Source organism: Ostrea edulis, chromosome 2 (assembly GCF_947568905.1).
Source record: "Ostrea edulis chromosome 2, xbOstEdul1.1, whole genome shotgun sequence".
NCBI classification, from domain to species: domain Eukaryota; kingdom Metazoa; phylum Mollusca; class Bivalvia; order Ostreida; family Ostreidae; genus Ostrea; species Ostrea edulis.
In genome coordinates this window covers 78,878,670-78,894,135 of record NC_079165.1, presented here as the reverse complement: position 1 = coordinate 78,894,135, position 15,466 = coordinate 78,878,670, and the positions used below count along the sequence as shown (strand labels likewise).

Here is a 15,466-nt window from a genome sequence, read left to right as displayed (position 1 = left end):
TAATGTGATCAAACTCTATCCCCGGAAATCACAAATTGAACTAACATGAATCTGGAATACCTGGGAATTCTTGAATATTGACATGTTCTTGAGAAGATTTTAAAATATTTCTTCATCATAGCCCTTCGTACAATATTGAATCCCTATTGTGGTCCCACTCTACCCCGGTGCCATGATTTGAACAAACTGGAATTCTTGCATATTCATATGCTCTTGAGAAGATTTTATATATTTGTCCTACGAATGTACATAGCCCTAACTACAACTTTGAACCCACATTGTGGTCACATCCTACTCCCGTGGCCGTGATATGAACAAACTGGAATTTACACTATGTCAGAAAGCGTTCATGTAAGTTTTATCTTTCCTGGTCCAGTAGTTCTTGAGAATATTTTTAATGACCTCACCCTATTTTTGTCTTTCCTTGATTATGTCCCTTTTGGAGAGAGCATGACCCTTCATTTAAAAAAAATCCTTCATCGACAGATGTTTTGTGCCAAGTTTGATTGAAATTGGCTCTGTGATTCTTAAAAAGAACATTTTGTCAATTCTTGATTATCTCTACTTCAAAAAGGAAGTGGTGCTTCATTTAAAAAACTTGAATCCTTTTTACAGAAGCATGTATTGTGGCTAGTTTGGCTTACATTAGCCATGTGAATTTGGAGATGTACAAAATGTTAAACGTTTGCGGAAGGACGGAGAGACTGATGCTGGCGAAAAAGTGATCAGAATAGATCATCTGATTTTAAAAAATGCACAAAAATCATACAAACTTATCTTTTGGGATATGAAGGTGATGATAACGGGCAGTCATCCATCTCATAGCTCCTATAAGAAATACGTATACAAAACAGAGATTTGGGCAAACACGGACCATTAAATATACCAAAGGTGGGAACAGGTGCCTATGAGAAGTAAGCATTCCCTGCCGACCGGCCACACCCGCCGTGAGTCATATATCTTTATCAGGTAAACGGTGTAATCCGCAGTCAAAATCTGTGTACGAAGAACGACATAACAATTTGTATGAAACATGTCAGACAGTATTTGACCCTATGATAGGTTGTATTGGCAAATTTGATCGTTATAACGACAATAGAAATTGCGAAATACCGACCCGAAACCCTGTAACATTAACTTATTTGTGAGTAGCCTGTTTCCATTTAAAAACTGATCATACACAGAACAAGCTCTCGCTTATCGAATCATTTCAAAGAAATAAGTACGTACTGCATGTAGGTGACGATACTTGTAATATGTGTTGTAATGTGTGAAAATGGTTTTAATTGTTTTATTCTTATCTAGACGACAGATCACAAGGTATCAGGTTGCAAGAGGACATCTCAAGGGAGTAAAATATTCTCATGGTTCTATTTTAGGTCCTTTGCATTTCATTCTCTTTGTACCCAACGTATATGAAACATTCCACAGTCAATATATATACAGATGTTTCTGATAAATCTTTAAATGTGATAGAAAGAAAGTTACAGGACGATATTTTAAATTATACGGAATGGATGTTAGCAAACATTGTAAAGAAAACACAATTCATTTTAATAGGATTAGCACAGAACTTATCGCCATGTAGAGAATTATGTATGAATGTTCCTGAAAATTTCATAGAAAATATTGAATGTGCAAAATTGATTTGTGTTCACATCCATGAATGTCGTATATGGTCTTCTCATTCAGATGTCTTTTGAAAAACTTAGAAACTGGGTATCTAAGGAAATTAAGTATTTTTATGTCAAAGGAAGTTCTATTCAAATTTACTATATAAGTTTTTCCTCATTTTTATTATTCTTGTACAGTATAGCATGATAGCAAGAAGAAGACAAACACTTAAAGGCGTTTTCAATCACAGAAGAAAGCAGCCAATAATGATTATAAGAAAACTAGATGTTTAATGAAATATTATATGGCTATTTTCATGTGAAAGGAAGCACTCCTCAAATTTTACAATCTCGTAGTTTTTCCTCATTATTATTATTATTGATGTACAATATGGCATGATGTCAAGAACAAGACGTTTTAAGTCACAGACGAAAGCAGGAAGGATCATTTTACATATCAGAATATTTCAGTGAGTGCCAGGTTCCTACATGCTATGACATTTGAGATGGGCACTCTCAGACTCTAACTATTTTCTCCATCGCAAAAAGTTTTATATGCAAGGTGAAGATAACGAACAGTGATCAATCTCATAGCTCCTACAAGCAATACAAAATAGATAGTTGGGCAAACACGGACCCCTGGACACACCAGAGGTGGGATCAGGTGCATAGGAGGAGTAAGCATCCCCTGTTGAACGGTCACACCCGCCGTGAGCCCCATATCCTGATCAGGTAAACGGAGTTATCCGCAGTCAAAATCAGTGTGCCAAGAACGGCTTAACAATCGGTATGAAACACGTCAGACAGATTTGACCCAATGCGAGGTTGTATTGACGAACTAGATCGTTATAACGACCATAGAATTTGCAAAATGCTGACTTCAATCGAGACTGTTGAAATCCCTGTACCATCAACTTGTTTGTCAGCAGCTTACTTCGATTTGAAAACTGACTATACCCAGAACAAGCTCTTGCATATCGAATCGTATACATTTTTTGTATCACCAGATTATTTGGATACTTTTAGATTAGTGAATGGAGTAAATACAAGAAATACAATACAGATCCCTAATTTGTTTTTCGTTTTAGAAGAGACAAAACAAGATATTTTCAAAGATCTTATATCATTTCAGCAACGATATCATGCGGCTCTTTAAACTTTTTGGAAAGTCCATACTTGGACATCTTTTAAAACAGTCTATCTCAAAGATCATCTTCATTCTTAACGATTCTCGGGTGTTATGGCCCTTCTTGAGGTAGCTCCTCTTATTTTGGAAATTCTATGATATTTTCATGATTTATTGTATAGTATATATAGTATACATCACTTTGATTTCAGGTGCACACTGATGGGTACATCAACTCTAAAAGGAGGACGACGAGTCGCTGATCAAGTGGAATAAATAAACATCAACTTCCCTACATATTGCAGTCTTCAGCTTGTGTATTACATTTTGGAATGAATCTTCCATTTTGGAATTCGGGGAGAATGGAGGGTTTTGGTTAATTTACTTTTGACACGATCGTCATCACTACATTTTACCAATTTTGATGTCCAATACAGACATATATCGATTTTGAAGTAGCCAAATGCAGATATCGGCCTACTAGAAAGTCGACCAATGCAAACATGTGTCGACTATGGAGTCGCCCAATGCAGGCATTGGCCGACTATAGAGTCGATCTATGCAGGAATTGGCCAACTATAGAGTCCCTCAATGCACGCATTGACCGACTATGCAGTCGCATAATGCAGGCATTGGCCGACTATGGAGTTGCCCAATACGGCCATTGACCGATTATGCAGTCGCATAATGCCGGCATTGACCGACTATGGAGTCGCTCAATGCAGGCATTGTCCGAATATAAAATGAAACAATACAGGCATTGGTAGATTATGAAGACAACCAAGAAAAACTCCCGTTTTGAGAGAACGTTGGGTATACTAGCTTCTGCATTAAGACATTATCACAAAATATTTGAACATTGACGAAATGCAAAAAGAAATGTTGTCTAAAGTGACTACATCAGCGTACACATGTAATTTTTTGTTTAAAATTTCGTCAATGCAGATTTAGATATTGCAAAATGTAAAACTACTTATGTCAAAAATTCACTGCTTTGTGTTTAAAAGTTGATCAATTTATGAAATCGTCTATATTTTGCACATCTTTACATTGCTGAATATCTTTATTACAATTTTGCACAGTTCCCCATTTTTTTGCTATTGTATCAATAGGATATTTACAATACAACCCTTAAAATGCGTCATTGAAATAAAAAAAATATATATATATATATTGCGTATAGGAGTTATAAGACTAGAAAAAGGGATCATTAAACATGTTATGATAACGTTAAGGCGGGATGCTTGCTCCTCCTAGGCACTTGGTCCCACCTCCGCCATGTACAGAGGTCCATGTTTTCCGTACTCTTCATTTTGGATTCCTTATTAAATTCATGATATTGATCACTGTTTGTTATTTTTTCCCTTTTCATTCATTATATTGGAAAAGAAGTAGTCACTAGATAACACAAGCATTTACATAAAAAAAATGTGAATACCTTCAAACATATAGTATTGATTTAGATTTGGAATGAAAGGAAAGCTAAGATCTTCTGAAATTCTACATATCAAAATATTTTGTCGCGTTCATGAATGAACAGGTGAGGGTACGCTGTAACGAATAGAGATTAATCTCATAAATCCTATAAGCAATACAAAATGTGTAAGAGTTGGGCAAATATGGATCCCTGGATATACCAAAGGTGGGATCAGGTGTCCAGGAGATGTAAGCACCCCCTGGCGACCGGTCACACCTTCCTTGGGTTCTTTATCTCGATCACGTAAACGGAGTTATCCGTAGTGAAAAGCATCGTTTTAAGAACGTCTTTACAATTGGTATGAAATACGTCAGACAGCTTGTTTTTCAGGAGCCTGATTTAAAAGCTGATCTTTCGCAGAACAGGTTTTTGTGTATCCAATCAGTTGAGAGATTTAAACACCATATGTAGGTGACGATGGAATATTGCTACATAAATACTGGAATTTGACGACGGAAAAGCTTAAGGCATTCCTTTTGTCATAAAGATGAGTTGCTAGTTTGCTGTTAGCATCTATATTTAATAAAATATTTAAGTTCAAAGCAAATATGGAAGACGTTGTGGTGTGTTTTTTTTATTTCGAGTTCACTAGGATGTATCGAATATACATAAGAATGATCTATCTTAATGTAGAGTTGAAGATCACAGGAACGCACGTTTTTTCTCAGGTAGTAGCGTTTGAATAAACCATGCATCAGAAGAATATCAAAACAGATAAGCTAATAAAGAAGAACAATTCGTTCCCATGAAAATTCCTACAGACTGTTGGATGACCTGATCAACAAAGACTGCGACGATATTGTCAATGTGGAACATTAGCATCTTTTAATATCAGAGTACTTTTGCATAAAATCGAAGTGATATTTAACAATGATATATGTATACTTTGTTTCTTAACTTCATATATATATATATATATATATATATATATATATATATATATATATATATATATCAAGTAATAAAAGTCAAGAAACACAAAACTCGAATAATATTTCACTGTTAGCGCTTTCGGTTATAACTGTCTGAAGAGTTATTCGAGTTTTGTGTTTCTTGACTATTATTATAGGATGTGTTTACTGTATCAAATACTGAATTCGTCTTTACAAACTATATATATATATATATATATATATATATATATATATATATATATAGAGAGAGAGAGAGAGAGAGAGAGAGAGAGAGGTATGTAGGTAGGTAGATAGGTAGATAGATTGTCAATTTTTCAGAACAAACAAAAGGGTTTACTAAGTCTCAGTTATACTGTATCGCACGTTTTCTGAATCATGCGATTGATGGTACATTTGCCGAGGTACGATCAATCTAAAGTGTTTGCTACGATCTCCATCTGCAATCGCATCCTGCGATTTGGTGAAAGATCATCGTACTATAGGTGGTAGATTGTACGACTGCGGCTACTCATGTGCGACCACCTACGATTGGAAATTATCGATCGCAAGATCAGTGATGAGTATCGTGCCTCAAATGGTGAAGGTTAGCGACTGATCATATGATTAATCGAGGCCACATGCCACGGCTTTTACAATCATTTACAGCAGTCGTGTGGTCGTTGTTTGATTACGTTTGTAATCGTGCGTTAACACCAGTTATCATCTAACTCTTGAACAGTAAACAGTCAAATTCATTCGCCATGCCTCACAAGAAAGGAGAGGGTCATAAGAAGACACAACCACAATCAGAAGAAGAACCCAATGTTTAGGAAACTTTGGCAGAGGATTTCCAGTACCGGCTGTTGCTGTATCTGTAGTCAAAACAATATAATTTCTACTACTGTCAGCAGCAATGGTACCGCCATAGCAAAATACGAGCGTCGAAGAAAATTTTCCCAATAAAAGTAATTCAAATAAATCAAATAATTTTGTCATTGATTTCTCTGAGAATGGAAGTAATTATTGCTTCTTTTATCGTTGACATTTTTCTAAACAAGAGACCACGATTTATATTAATTTTGAACATTTTAGGGGGGGGGGGCTGCGCCCTCCTTAAATACGTCACTAACACTACGTAAATTGGCACGTTTCGAGTTCATCTGGAACATTCAGCAATTTTTGTATTTAGCCATGCCGGTCACATAATATGAATAAAATGTTCCACAGAAGTACTTCCGGTTAGTATTGTTTACACTAATAACAAACTTGCTTTCGACAAAACATATATTTTGCGGCACAAACTGTAGCAAATCAGATAAAGGAAAGAAAGGGATGTTTATCTACTTTGGATGATACCAACGTTCACCATTTTCCAACCCTAGGAAAAAGTCCACACAGAGGATTGATTGATGTTTTCCGTCACACTTTACAATTGCCAGTGTTCTGGTGGCGCCAAGTTTTTATTGGTGGAAGAGAGAACCCAGATACAATGTACCTGGGAAGAGACCACCGACCTTTCGAAAGTAAATTGGGAAACTTTCTCACTTACCGGCGTGAGCGGGATTTGAACTCGCACCGACAGAGGTGAGAGGCCGTGTGATTTAGAGCGTGATGCTCTAACCACTTGGCCACGAAGGCCCCCTTCACGCAGAGGAAAATATAGCATTATTTGTGTAGAAAACCATGAGCAGCCGAAAATTAGTGGGGTTACTACATTCTGTGAAAACTAAACCAATAGAGAAGCACCCTTGTTCATTTTACTCACTGTTCGTTATCTTCACCTTTCCTTTATGATCAAAGACAATGGGAAATATGTTTCATCGCGTGCCATTGAATGGGTTTAAGAAGGTGTGGTTTTAAGTTTTAAAAAATTCCAGATACATAATGTTATTAAGGCCTTCTATATTATGAATCTAAACGTTAAAATATGTTTCCCGCAGTTATTTATTTTCCATCACAACAAACAAGGAATGATTGTAGCTGACAAGAAGATCTCTAAATTAAAAAAATGAGAGATCATGCTTTCTTATTAAATTGTACATAGACTTTGTTTAGGATCTCCTAAAATAAGGTGGCAACAAATATGCTATAACTAAAGCCAAATGAAAACGTGTAAAAATATACAACAGGATTGTTGTAGGGTGGCGGTGGGTATCTTTTCTTATGAATTGCTTACAAGTCAACCGCTTAACCGTAATAACTATATACTGATAACGTCATGCAATAATTTATTACGTCAAGAGATAAACTACCGTCACATATGTACTAGTGAATTATTACTTCACAAAGCCAGCAAAAATTATACACCGGTGCATTGTTACATGTAAATGCATAAAACATAATGTCTTACGAGGTGACCGTTTTTGAGGGTGAAGCAAAACCTTTTGGCATCTATAGAATCTATACCCATAACAGGAACAAGAAATATCCCGTAGTTGGCACTTAACGTGCGAGGATAGAGCTTTATCAAAGTATCCTCCTAACTTTAATAGACATTTGATCCGCTTATTCATTGAATGCGGGAACAATAACGCAAATGATGGAAACAGTGCATTGTTACGTCATATTCAGCGACAGTGTTTATCAAATTTAAAAAACACCCATAGGGGACATGGTACAACCACAATAATCGAGGAGTTTCAATACGGAGATTTATTATATAGCTAATAATTAGTATATTATAAAATCATCGAAGTTCCATAGGTATGTTTGATTTTTCATCAGGTTTCTATATTTTCCTTTCAAATATGTAATGTTATCACTTGATCACACGGGAACTGAACAAACATACATGCTCTATACTGATTACGCTATTTGACGTGAAATATTACATTCTTTAAAAATTATACAAGAAATTCCATACCAGACAAAAATATTGAATCATATTCAAATGGTTGTAAAAAAAATCCCTTAAAAGTAAGCTACAAGATTGCATACCATGAATTTCCAACGCTTGAAGACTGTATAGAAGCCGTTGTGAACTTAAAAGCAAACAAATATCCGGAATGAGAGGGAATACCAAAATCAAATGCCTTTAGAAAGGAAATATTTATCTCCACTTTTTATTGTTTGCTGAAAGAAATATACATAATGGAACGGAATCTTTGTTTTAATTCACTTGAAAACTGTTGCTTATGGGTTTTTTTTAAAGTAGATGAAAACTTTATAGAAATATCCATTCTTTCTAATTTAAACTAACAGGCGAATCTCGAAAGCATTTCAGATGAATAGAGAAATTCAGCAAGATTGTTCAATATCAACAATTTTGTACTTATCTGTTGATGAAATTCCGTCAGAAAGGAATGTATAAATAAGTCTAACATTGAAGATACTAGCACTTGAAAATAATACATCATTAACAAAGACATCATTTACAATAGATTTATTTTGTAAACATGCTAGATCAAGTATTGAATCTGAATAAAACATAATCTATTCTGTTGGGTACTTAGACAAATTAATATTGCACTGTCGAAAACATAAATGAATAAAAAGAAGAAGTGAAATGTTATGCAGCATACTTAAAATTATAAATGACAGACTGTAATAATGAAAACTGAATGAAAACATATAACAACATCAAAACATTGTTTGAGTTATGGAAGAAAAATAGAAATTTTAACTTTTTGGAAAATGTGAAACAGTAAACACTTGATGACTTCCTGATTTATTATACATGCATCGCCAAAGTATTAGAACTACCAGGCGAAAATCATATCAAAGAGTTGTAGAAACTGATTTATAACTTCACTTGGAATAAAACAGAAAGTATGAATTGAAAAACATATTACAATGTATATACATCGACCTAATACTAAATATAGAATTAAAACCACAAACCTTAAACAGTTTGAGTAATAATATGATTAACGATTTCAAAAATAGCTCTTGCAAAGCCTTTTATATAGATATTTGCTATTTTTACTGCTACCTCAGAAGGATTTATATATATATATATATATATATATATATATATATATATATATATAAAGCACTGAAGAACCAACAACATTCAGTAAGAAAAATTTACCACCTTTATTATGTACAATTTTCATAACGTTTCAATATGACATTTTGGAACATTTAACAGCATTCGCCAAAAGACTGTTCATTTTCATCAATGTTATCAGTTTGACAATACATTTTATGTTTCTACAATCTATGTGAAATAAAGGAGAAACTGTTTTCTTTACAGTATGGACAACAGTTAATGAATATATTGATTTTCATGCTCAATGAGAACATGGTTGATTTTTTTTCAGTCGTGGTGGAAATTACACAATAAGATTGTACAACAAACATTTCTCCTTTTATTTCATTTAGAATAATGTTTCGTGTAAACACATCAACAACTGGAGACGATGCTTTTAAAGCTACAAGTATAATAGTTAAAGCTACAAATATAATAGTTAAAGTTACATATATAATATTTAAAGCTATAAATGTAATAGTTAAAGTTACTAATATAACAGAACATCTTTTTACATTTGCGAGATATGCAAAGCAACACATTTATCAGTGCAGATATAAGGTGATTGCAGATATTCCAGTATTGAATTACTAAGTAATCATATTACAGGTACATGTATAACGCCTACAAACAAAGTCCATAATGACCATAATGACAGCCCCCAAAACACTCCCGAGGATGCTGCATTGTCATCGTTGTGGCCTAAAAATTAGAATTATATATGAATATTGATATAGAAGCACACACAAAAGTCACTTATGTTATGAATATCGTTTCGGAATGATCTCTGATGTGTTTGAAGTTTGAATTATATTCCTGAAGGAGTATATCGGTTTTCTTCTGGTATATCTTCACGTATTCAGATTATAGAAGCATGTTTGAAAATCAGCTGTCAACTTTTCAACCAGAATGTGAAATCCCTCTCACTCGTTTCAGTTGATTATTCAGTTGTCAATATAATAATAAAAGAGATACTTTTAGATTAATGCAAAACGTAAATATAGCAAATATTAATCTCATAGTTTAGTGAAATCATCCACGATATGATCAAAACTAACCTTTTGAAGTACTAACAATTTCTTTTGAACTTAGTACAAATACAAAATTAAATCTAGGGTGAAAATAGGTAAAGACAACAAATATTAATAGTTCAGTAAAGTAATACTCACAATGAGATAAAAACTTACCTTTTGAAGTACTAACAATTTCTTCTGAAATTAGTACAAATACAAAATTAAGTCTAGAGTGAAAATAGGTAAAGACAACAAATATTAATAGTTCAGTAAAGTAATACTCACAATGTGATAAAAACTTACCTTTTGGAGTACTAACAATTTCTTCTGAAATTAGTACAAATACAAAATTAAGTCTAGAGTGAAAATAGGTAAAGACAACAAATATTAATAGTTCAGTAAAGTAATACTCACAATGTGATAAAAACTTACCTTTTGGAGTACTAACATTGTGTTCTGAAATAAGTACAGATACAAAATTAAGTCAAGGGGAAAAGGTGAAGATAACAAGCAGTGATCAATCTCATGAATGTTGATTCTGCACATAGTCTTGATGTTGTATGCCAGTATGTTATTCATATGTTCTCCATACTATAAGTATATATGCTTTTCATGTTGCAATTATGTTTATCATGGGTATATTACTATGGCATCTAATAAATGCACTTTTGGCTTGGAATTAGGTGATTGATTAAAGACAATTATCATTATGGAATCAATTAGGACAAAATATCATTTATGATTGTATCTAAGATTAAAAGATATATTGTAGATTTCTGGACAATTTTAACTCGTAAGGGATAAACAGTAAGATGTGGACGGAGCATTAGCTCGTCAATTATCCATCAGGGGAATAGTGACAATTTCGATCAGAACTACGTGCTCGTGACAAATTTTCATGTTAGGATTTGTCATATGAAGTTTATTTCCGTATATTGTAATATAAATTACTATGAGCAAGCTTCAATCAAATCTACAAAAGATATTATGATTGACCAGTTCACGACAAGTATTACATCATATAAATGATATCACATATGTTATATAGTAAGGGAAAAAATAGAAGAATTGTATCGGGTAATTACATTTATCACGCCTCAGACAAAATTGTTGAAATCTAATTGGTCAGATCTTGGTCACATGACGCCGTGAAAAAAACCGTATCATGCGAGTAAAATCCGTATTGGGCGAGTAATTTTATTTATCGTCGGGTTCGACTTGCAGCCATGTCAAAATGGCGAAGCGATTTGGGCAGACGACTGCTACACAAATAGACGAGAAAAGGCTAAAAGTGAATTCAGAGAATACACTTCGGTGTAATGCAAAAGCGGCTAAGATCCTTAGGGACTATCTGAAGGAACAGGGCCAAAATGAAGAATTTGAGGCCTATGATACAGTCGACTTGTCGGAAGTTCTGGGTCATTTTTACTGTGACGCACGGAAACCGGATGGGGAGAAGTATAAAACATCGTCTTTCGAGAACATCAGACATTCTCTAAACAGATATTTACGATCTCCACCCTTTAACAAGCCGTTTGACATCATTAAGGACCCGGAGTTTGCAGATGCCAACCAAAACTTCAAAGCTGTGATGGCGGAACTGAAACGAGAGGGTCTTGGCACTGTAACCCACCATGCTGTCATTTCGGAGCCAGATCGGGAAAAGCTGTACACATCCATTCATCTTAGTCCAACGACACCGTGTGGTCTCCTGAATAAAGTTCAGTTTGATATTCGGCTGTATTTCTTCAGGTAGGTGTATACATTTACTATTTAAAAACCCGGTAGATTTTCACATGTACACAGACACAGATTTTCAACAGCTGTTCAATACAGACATCACATGTGTATTTCTGATTTTCAGACAAGAAACGACTAAAAAAAAGAGTTTTAAGATGAAAGTTTTATGTCATTTTGCAGAAGAGGCTGTGAAAATATGCATACCATGACAAAGCAGACATTTGTTGTAAAGTGGGATCCAAAGTCGGGCCAGAAGTTTGTGACTAAATGCATGGACGAGATGACGAAAAATCATAGAGAGAATGACAAAGAAAACATAACTCCTATTATGCCCGAGATAACAGGTAATTTTGATACCCTCATATATTCATTAAAAGTGTAATATCGCTAAATAATACAATAATATTCTTTTACATATTAAAATATTTAAAAATGATCAAGAAATGGAAGTTTCATACATGAGATTAGATATTGTTTTGTGAATAGAATAAGATTAATCAAGTGTCAGATTTGTTTCTCCGTATTAAATTAAAATTCTGTTTCTTCAGACTCTGCGTATTGTCCAGTATCAAGCTACGAACTCTACATCAGTAAATTGAATCCTGATCTTGATCGGCTCTGGCAGCGCCCTCTGTCAACTTTCTCAGAAAATGATGATGTTTGGTACGCAAAGGTACCTGTGGGACAGAAAGTACTCGAAGCATTCATGTCAGAAATGAGCAAATCTTGCGAATTAAGTCAAGTTTACACCAATCACTCGATACGAGCTACTGGGGCTACGGTTCTGTCAAAGGGGGTGTTTGGCCCTGCTCAAATTATGGCAGTAACAGGCCACAAATCTGTGCAATCCCTTAGTGTATATCAACGTGTTGATGATGAGGAAAAAATTCAAATGGGCAAAACCTTGAGTGAATCATTAGTGCCAACACTAAAAAATCAGCTGACTCTACCTCCATGTGATGTAAGTCGCCCAGCCATACAGTTGTGTTCATCCCTGAAACAGTTACCAGTAGCTACCACAAGTGCAGCGGGTCATTTAGTTGGTGTCGATATCGGTGCTCTCCTTGACGATTTTGGAAGCACAGACATGTCCAACACAACCACCATGCAAACAAGCCAAACAAATCCAACCATTTTCAACAACTGTACCTTTACAATAAATTTTAAGATTTAAACTTGGTTACCACAGTAACAATGTGATCAGTGTTCCTACACAAGCCATTCTCTTGTTTACCATGTAATTGTTAATTTTTTCAAATACTTTTACACTTGTTGACATTGTTGAATTTCCTTATCAAAATATTAAAAAATAATTCAGAACAGTTGTTTTCAATTATTCTTAAACAAAAGGAAAGACATTTGACTAAGTTGTATGATATAGACCCCCACATATACAGTTAGAGGTCTTCGACGTGATAAATTCGTTACACAGTTAGTTAGTGACCTGATACGGAAAAATACATGGTGTGAAAAGAAAACCCGATACGGATTTTCTTTTCACACCATGTATTTTTCCGTATCAGGTCACTAACTAACTGTGTAACTAATAGTATCGTATTGTTGTGTAAATGGTGAATAGTCCAATATAGTACTGAAAAGAAAAGGATAAAGAAAAAGAAAGGCATGGATCCGTTGTGTCAAAACATGTGCTTTGATTTATATGCAAGGATTTAATAGATTATGTATTACTTTTTTAGTACATGGTCAAATATGGACATCAAGAGACTATACATGTATATACTACAAGCAAATGTTGAACGGCATTATGTTTCATATGATCCCACCTGATATAGGGGGTGTTCAGTGTTTGCCCAACTCTCTATTTTGTATTGCTTATAGGAGCTATGAGATTGATCACTGTTTGTTATCTCCCCCTTTTATATGCAGTTGCAGTGAATAGTAATTCCTCTTTATCATGTGGAGGATGTTTTGGTCCGCCTCTATAATGCTAAAGGTCATCATCTGTCTTGTCTTAAATTCACATTTTTGTGACAAAGTAAATGATGAATTGTTTGACAGAACACACTTATCAAATCACAAAGCAAGTAAAGGTTTTACATCGTAGTACAATTAAGGCATCTTTTGTCTCATTGAGGCATGTTGAAAATGAATATCACAAAGCCTAAATAATTCTTATTATGATCATGGTATATTTACCAGATATGATGATAGTTTACTACAACTATGTTCTAGCAGCAAACTAATTCAAAAGGGACAATTTACCTATTGTTATATTGATATACTGTTTGGCTGTTCCTGTTTCACAGAGACCAAAATTCCCAGACTCGCACAAAAACTGGGTGTAGGTGTCGCTGTTAGTCAGGTTGTAGGTAATGGTACTAGAACGCATGTACTGACATCCTGATAGGGAAGCGTCGGAGTGGATAGGGGTCTGAGGAAGTCCCGTAAAGACAAAAGCATGTAAAGCCTTAGCGCACCATCGTATCGTCTGTGGAAAAGAATACAAATATGGATTAAGTGATGATAATGCCTTTATCACATTCATACAGTCCTGGTAAACGATAGACGAAAGACTATAAACGAACACAGAGCGAACACGGAACAAATGATGTGTTGGCGAATGAACGATTAAAGTAAAATGAAGGACATTGGACCCCTGAACACGAATGGAAAGGAACGCGAACAACTAAAACGTCATTGCAACGAAACGTGAGCAGAGGTTAAGCGAAACAAAGGTTACGGGTTCTCCTTAATAATAAAAGTGTAGCGGACAGTATAAGAAGGAACTTATACTGCCTCTCTAGTGAGTTAGATTTTCTAGTGATGTGGGAGAGTCTCTCTCTTAATCACGAAAGTTAAGCAATGGCGAGCGTGTTCAGCACTTGGTTGGTTGACCGCTACACGTTACAAATTGGTTGCAGCGTAGTGACTCTGGTGTTTGGTGGGACTTCTTCAGGTAGAATCTCCTCGGAGCTCTGGGACTTTGTATCCATGTACAGACGTGGTTTCGTACCGGTACGACGGGTGTTTGTAGTCGGTAACGGCGGATGCCGTTGTTGAAGAAGTGTCAAACATTCAGAGAGAACTCACGATAAGCTTCGGGACGAAGCTTCCCTGAGCAGGATGAAGTGTAGCAAACAGTATAAGAGGGGACTTATGCTGCCTCTCTAGTGAGCAGGCTTTTCTAGTGATGTGGTTGAGTCTTTCTCTCAATCACGAACGTTAAGCAACAGCGAGTGTGATCAGCAATTGGCTGGGTGACCGATACACGTCACCGTGCGTACTCAAACTGAGTCTAAGATCTGAGGGATATTTAGTTGTATGATTGGGACCGTGTTTTACGGATTATCTAATGTCGAGTATCAAAACTATTCTAAATGCATTCCTCCTGTGCATAAGAAAAGTACAAAGTTTGCTGTACTATCAGAATCGGGGAGGCTCCCTCTGCATCATGATATTTTGAAATCAATCATTTGTTATTGGTGCAATCTTGAAAATCTAAATGAATTAAAGCTACTTAAGAATGTTTATTTGCGTAGTAAATATTTGCATTTCAACAACCAACTGCCATGGTACTCAAAAGTAGAAAAAGTTTTAGAATATGTCAAAATTGGATATCAATTCTGAAATTATAGTCAGTACAAATTTAAAAAAATTGTAAAGAAACTACTTA

At 35.0% G+C, this 15,466-nt stretch overlaps 2 protein-coding genes across 21 annotated transcripts in view; one reads left to right on the top strand and one right to left on the bottom strand.

Annotated features, from left to right (window-relative positions):
* LOC125680720 (uncharacterized) overlaps positions 1-15,466 on the bottom strand; it is a 91,147-nt gene that overhangs the window by 40,684 nt on the left and 34,997 nt on the right. For all 20 annotated transcript variants that reach the window (XR_008800126.1, XR_008800127.1, XR_008800128.1 and 17 more), the window contains exons 4-6: positions 14,056-14,281; positions 10,525-10,548; positions 10,396-10,419 (exon numbers count right to left, since the gene is read on the bottom strand). Coding sequence is in view for 15 of the 20 variants with exons in the window: in XM_056154837.1 (XP_056010812.1) it covers positions 10,396-10,419; positions 10,525-10,548; positions 14,056-14,281 (274 nt within the window). In the remaining 5 variants the exon portion in view is untranslated. The remainder of the gene's footprint in view (positions 1-10,395; positions 10,420-10,524; positions 10,549-14,055; positions 14,282-15,466) is intronic.
* LOC125680730 (uncharacterized) lies at positions 10,694-13,300 on the top strand. Its single transcript, XM_056154873.1, has 3 exons — positions 10,694-11,844; positions 12,013-12,176; positions 12,381-13,300. Exons 1-3 carry the CDS (start codon positions 11,327-11,329, stop codon positions 13,004-13,006), a joined length of 1,308 nt encoding a protein of 435 aa, XP_056010848.1. The 5' UTR covers positions 10,694-11,326; the 3' UTR covers positions 13,007-13,300.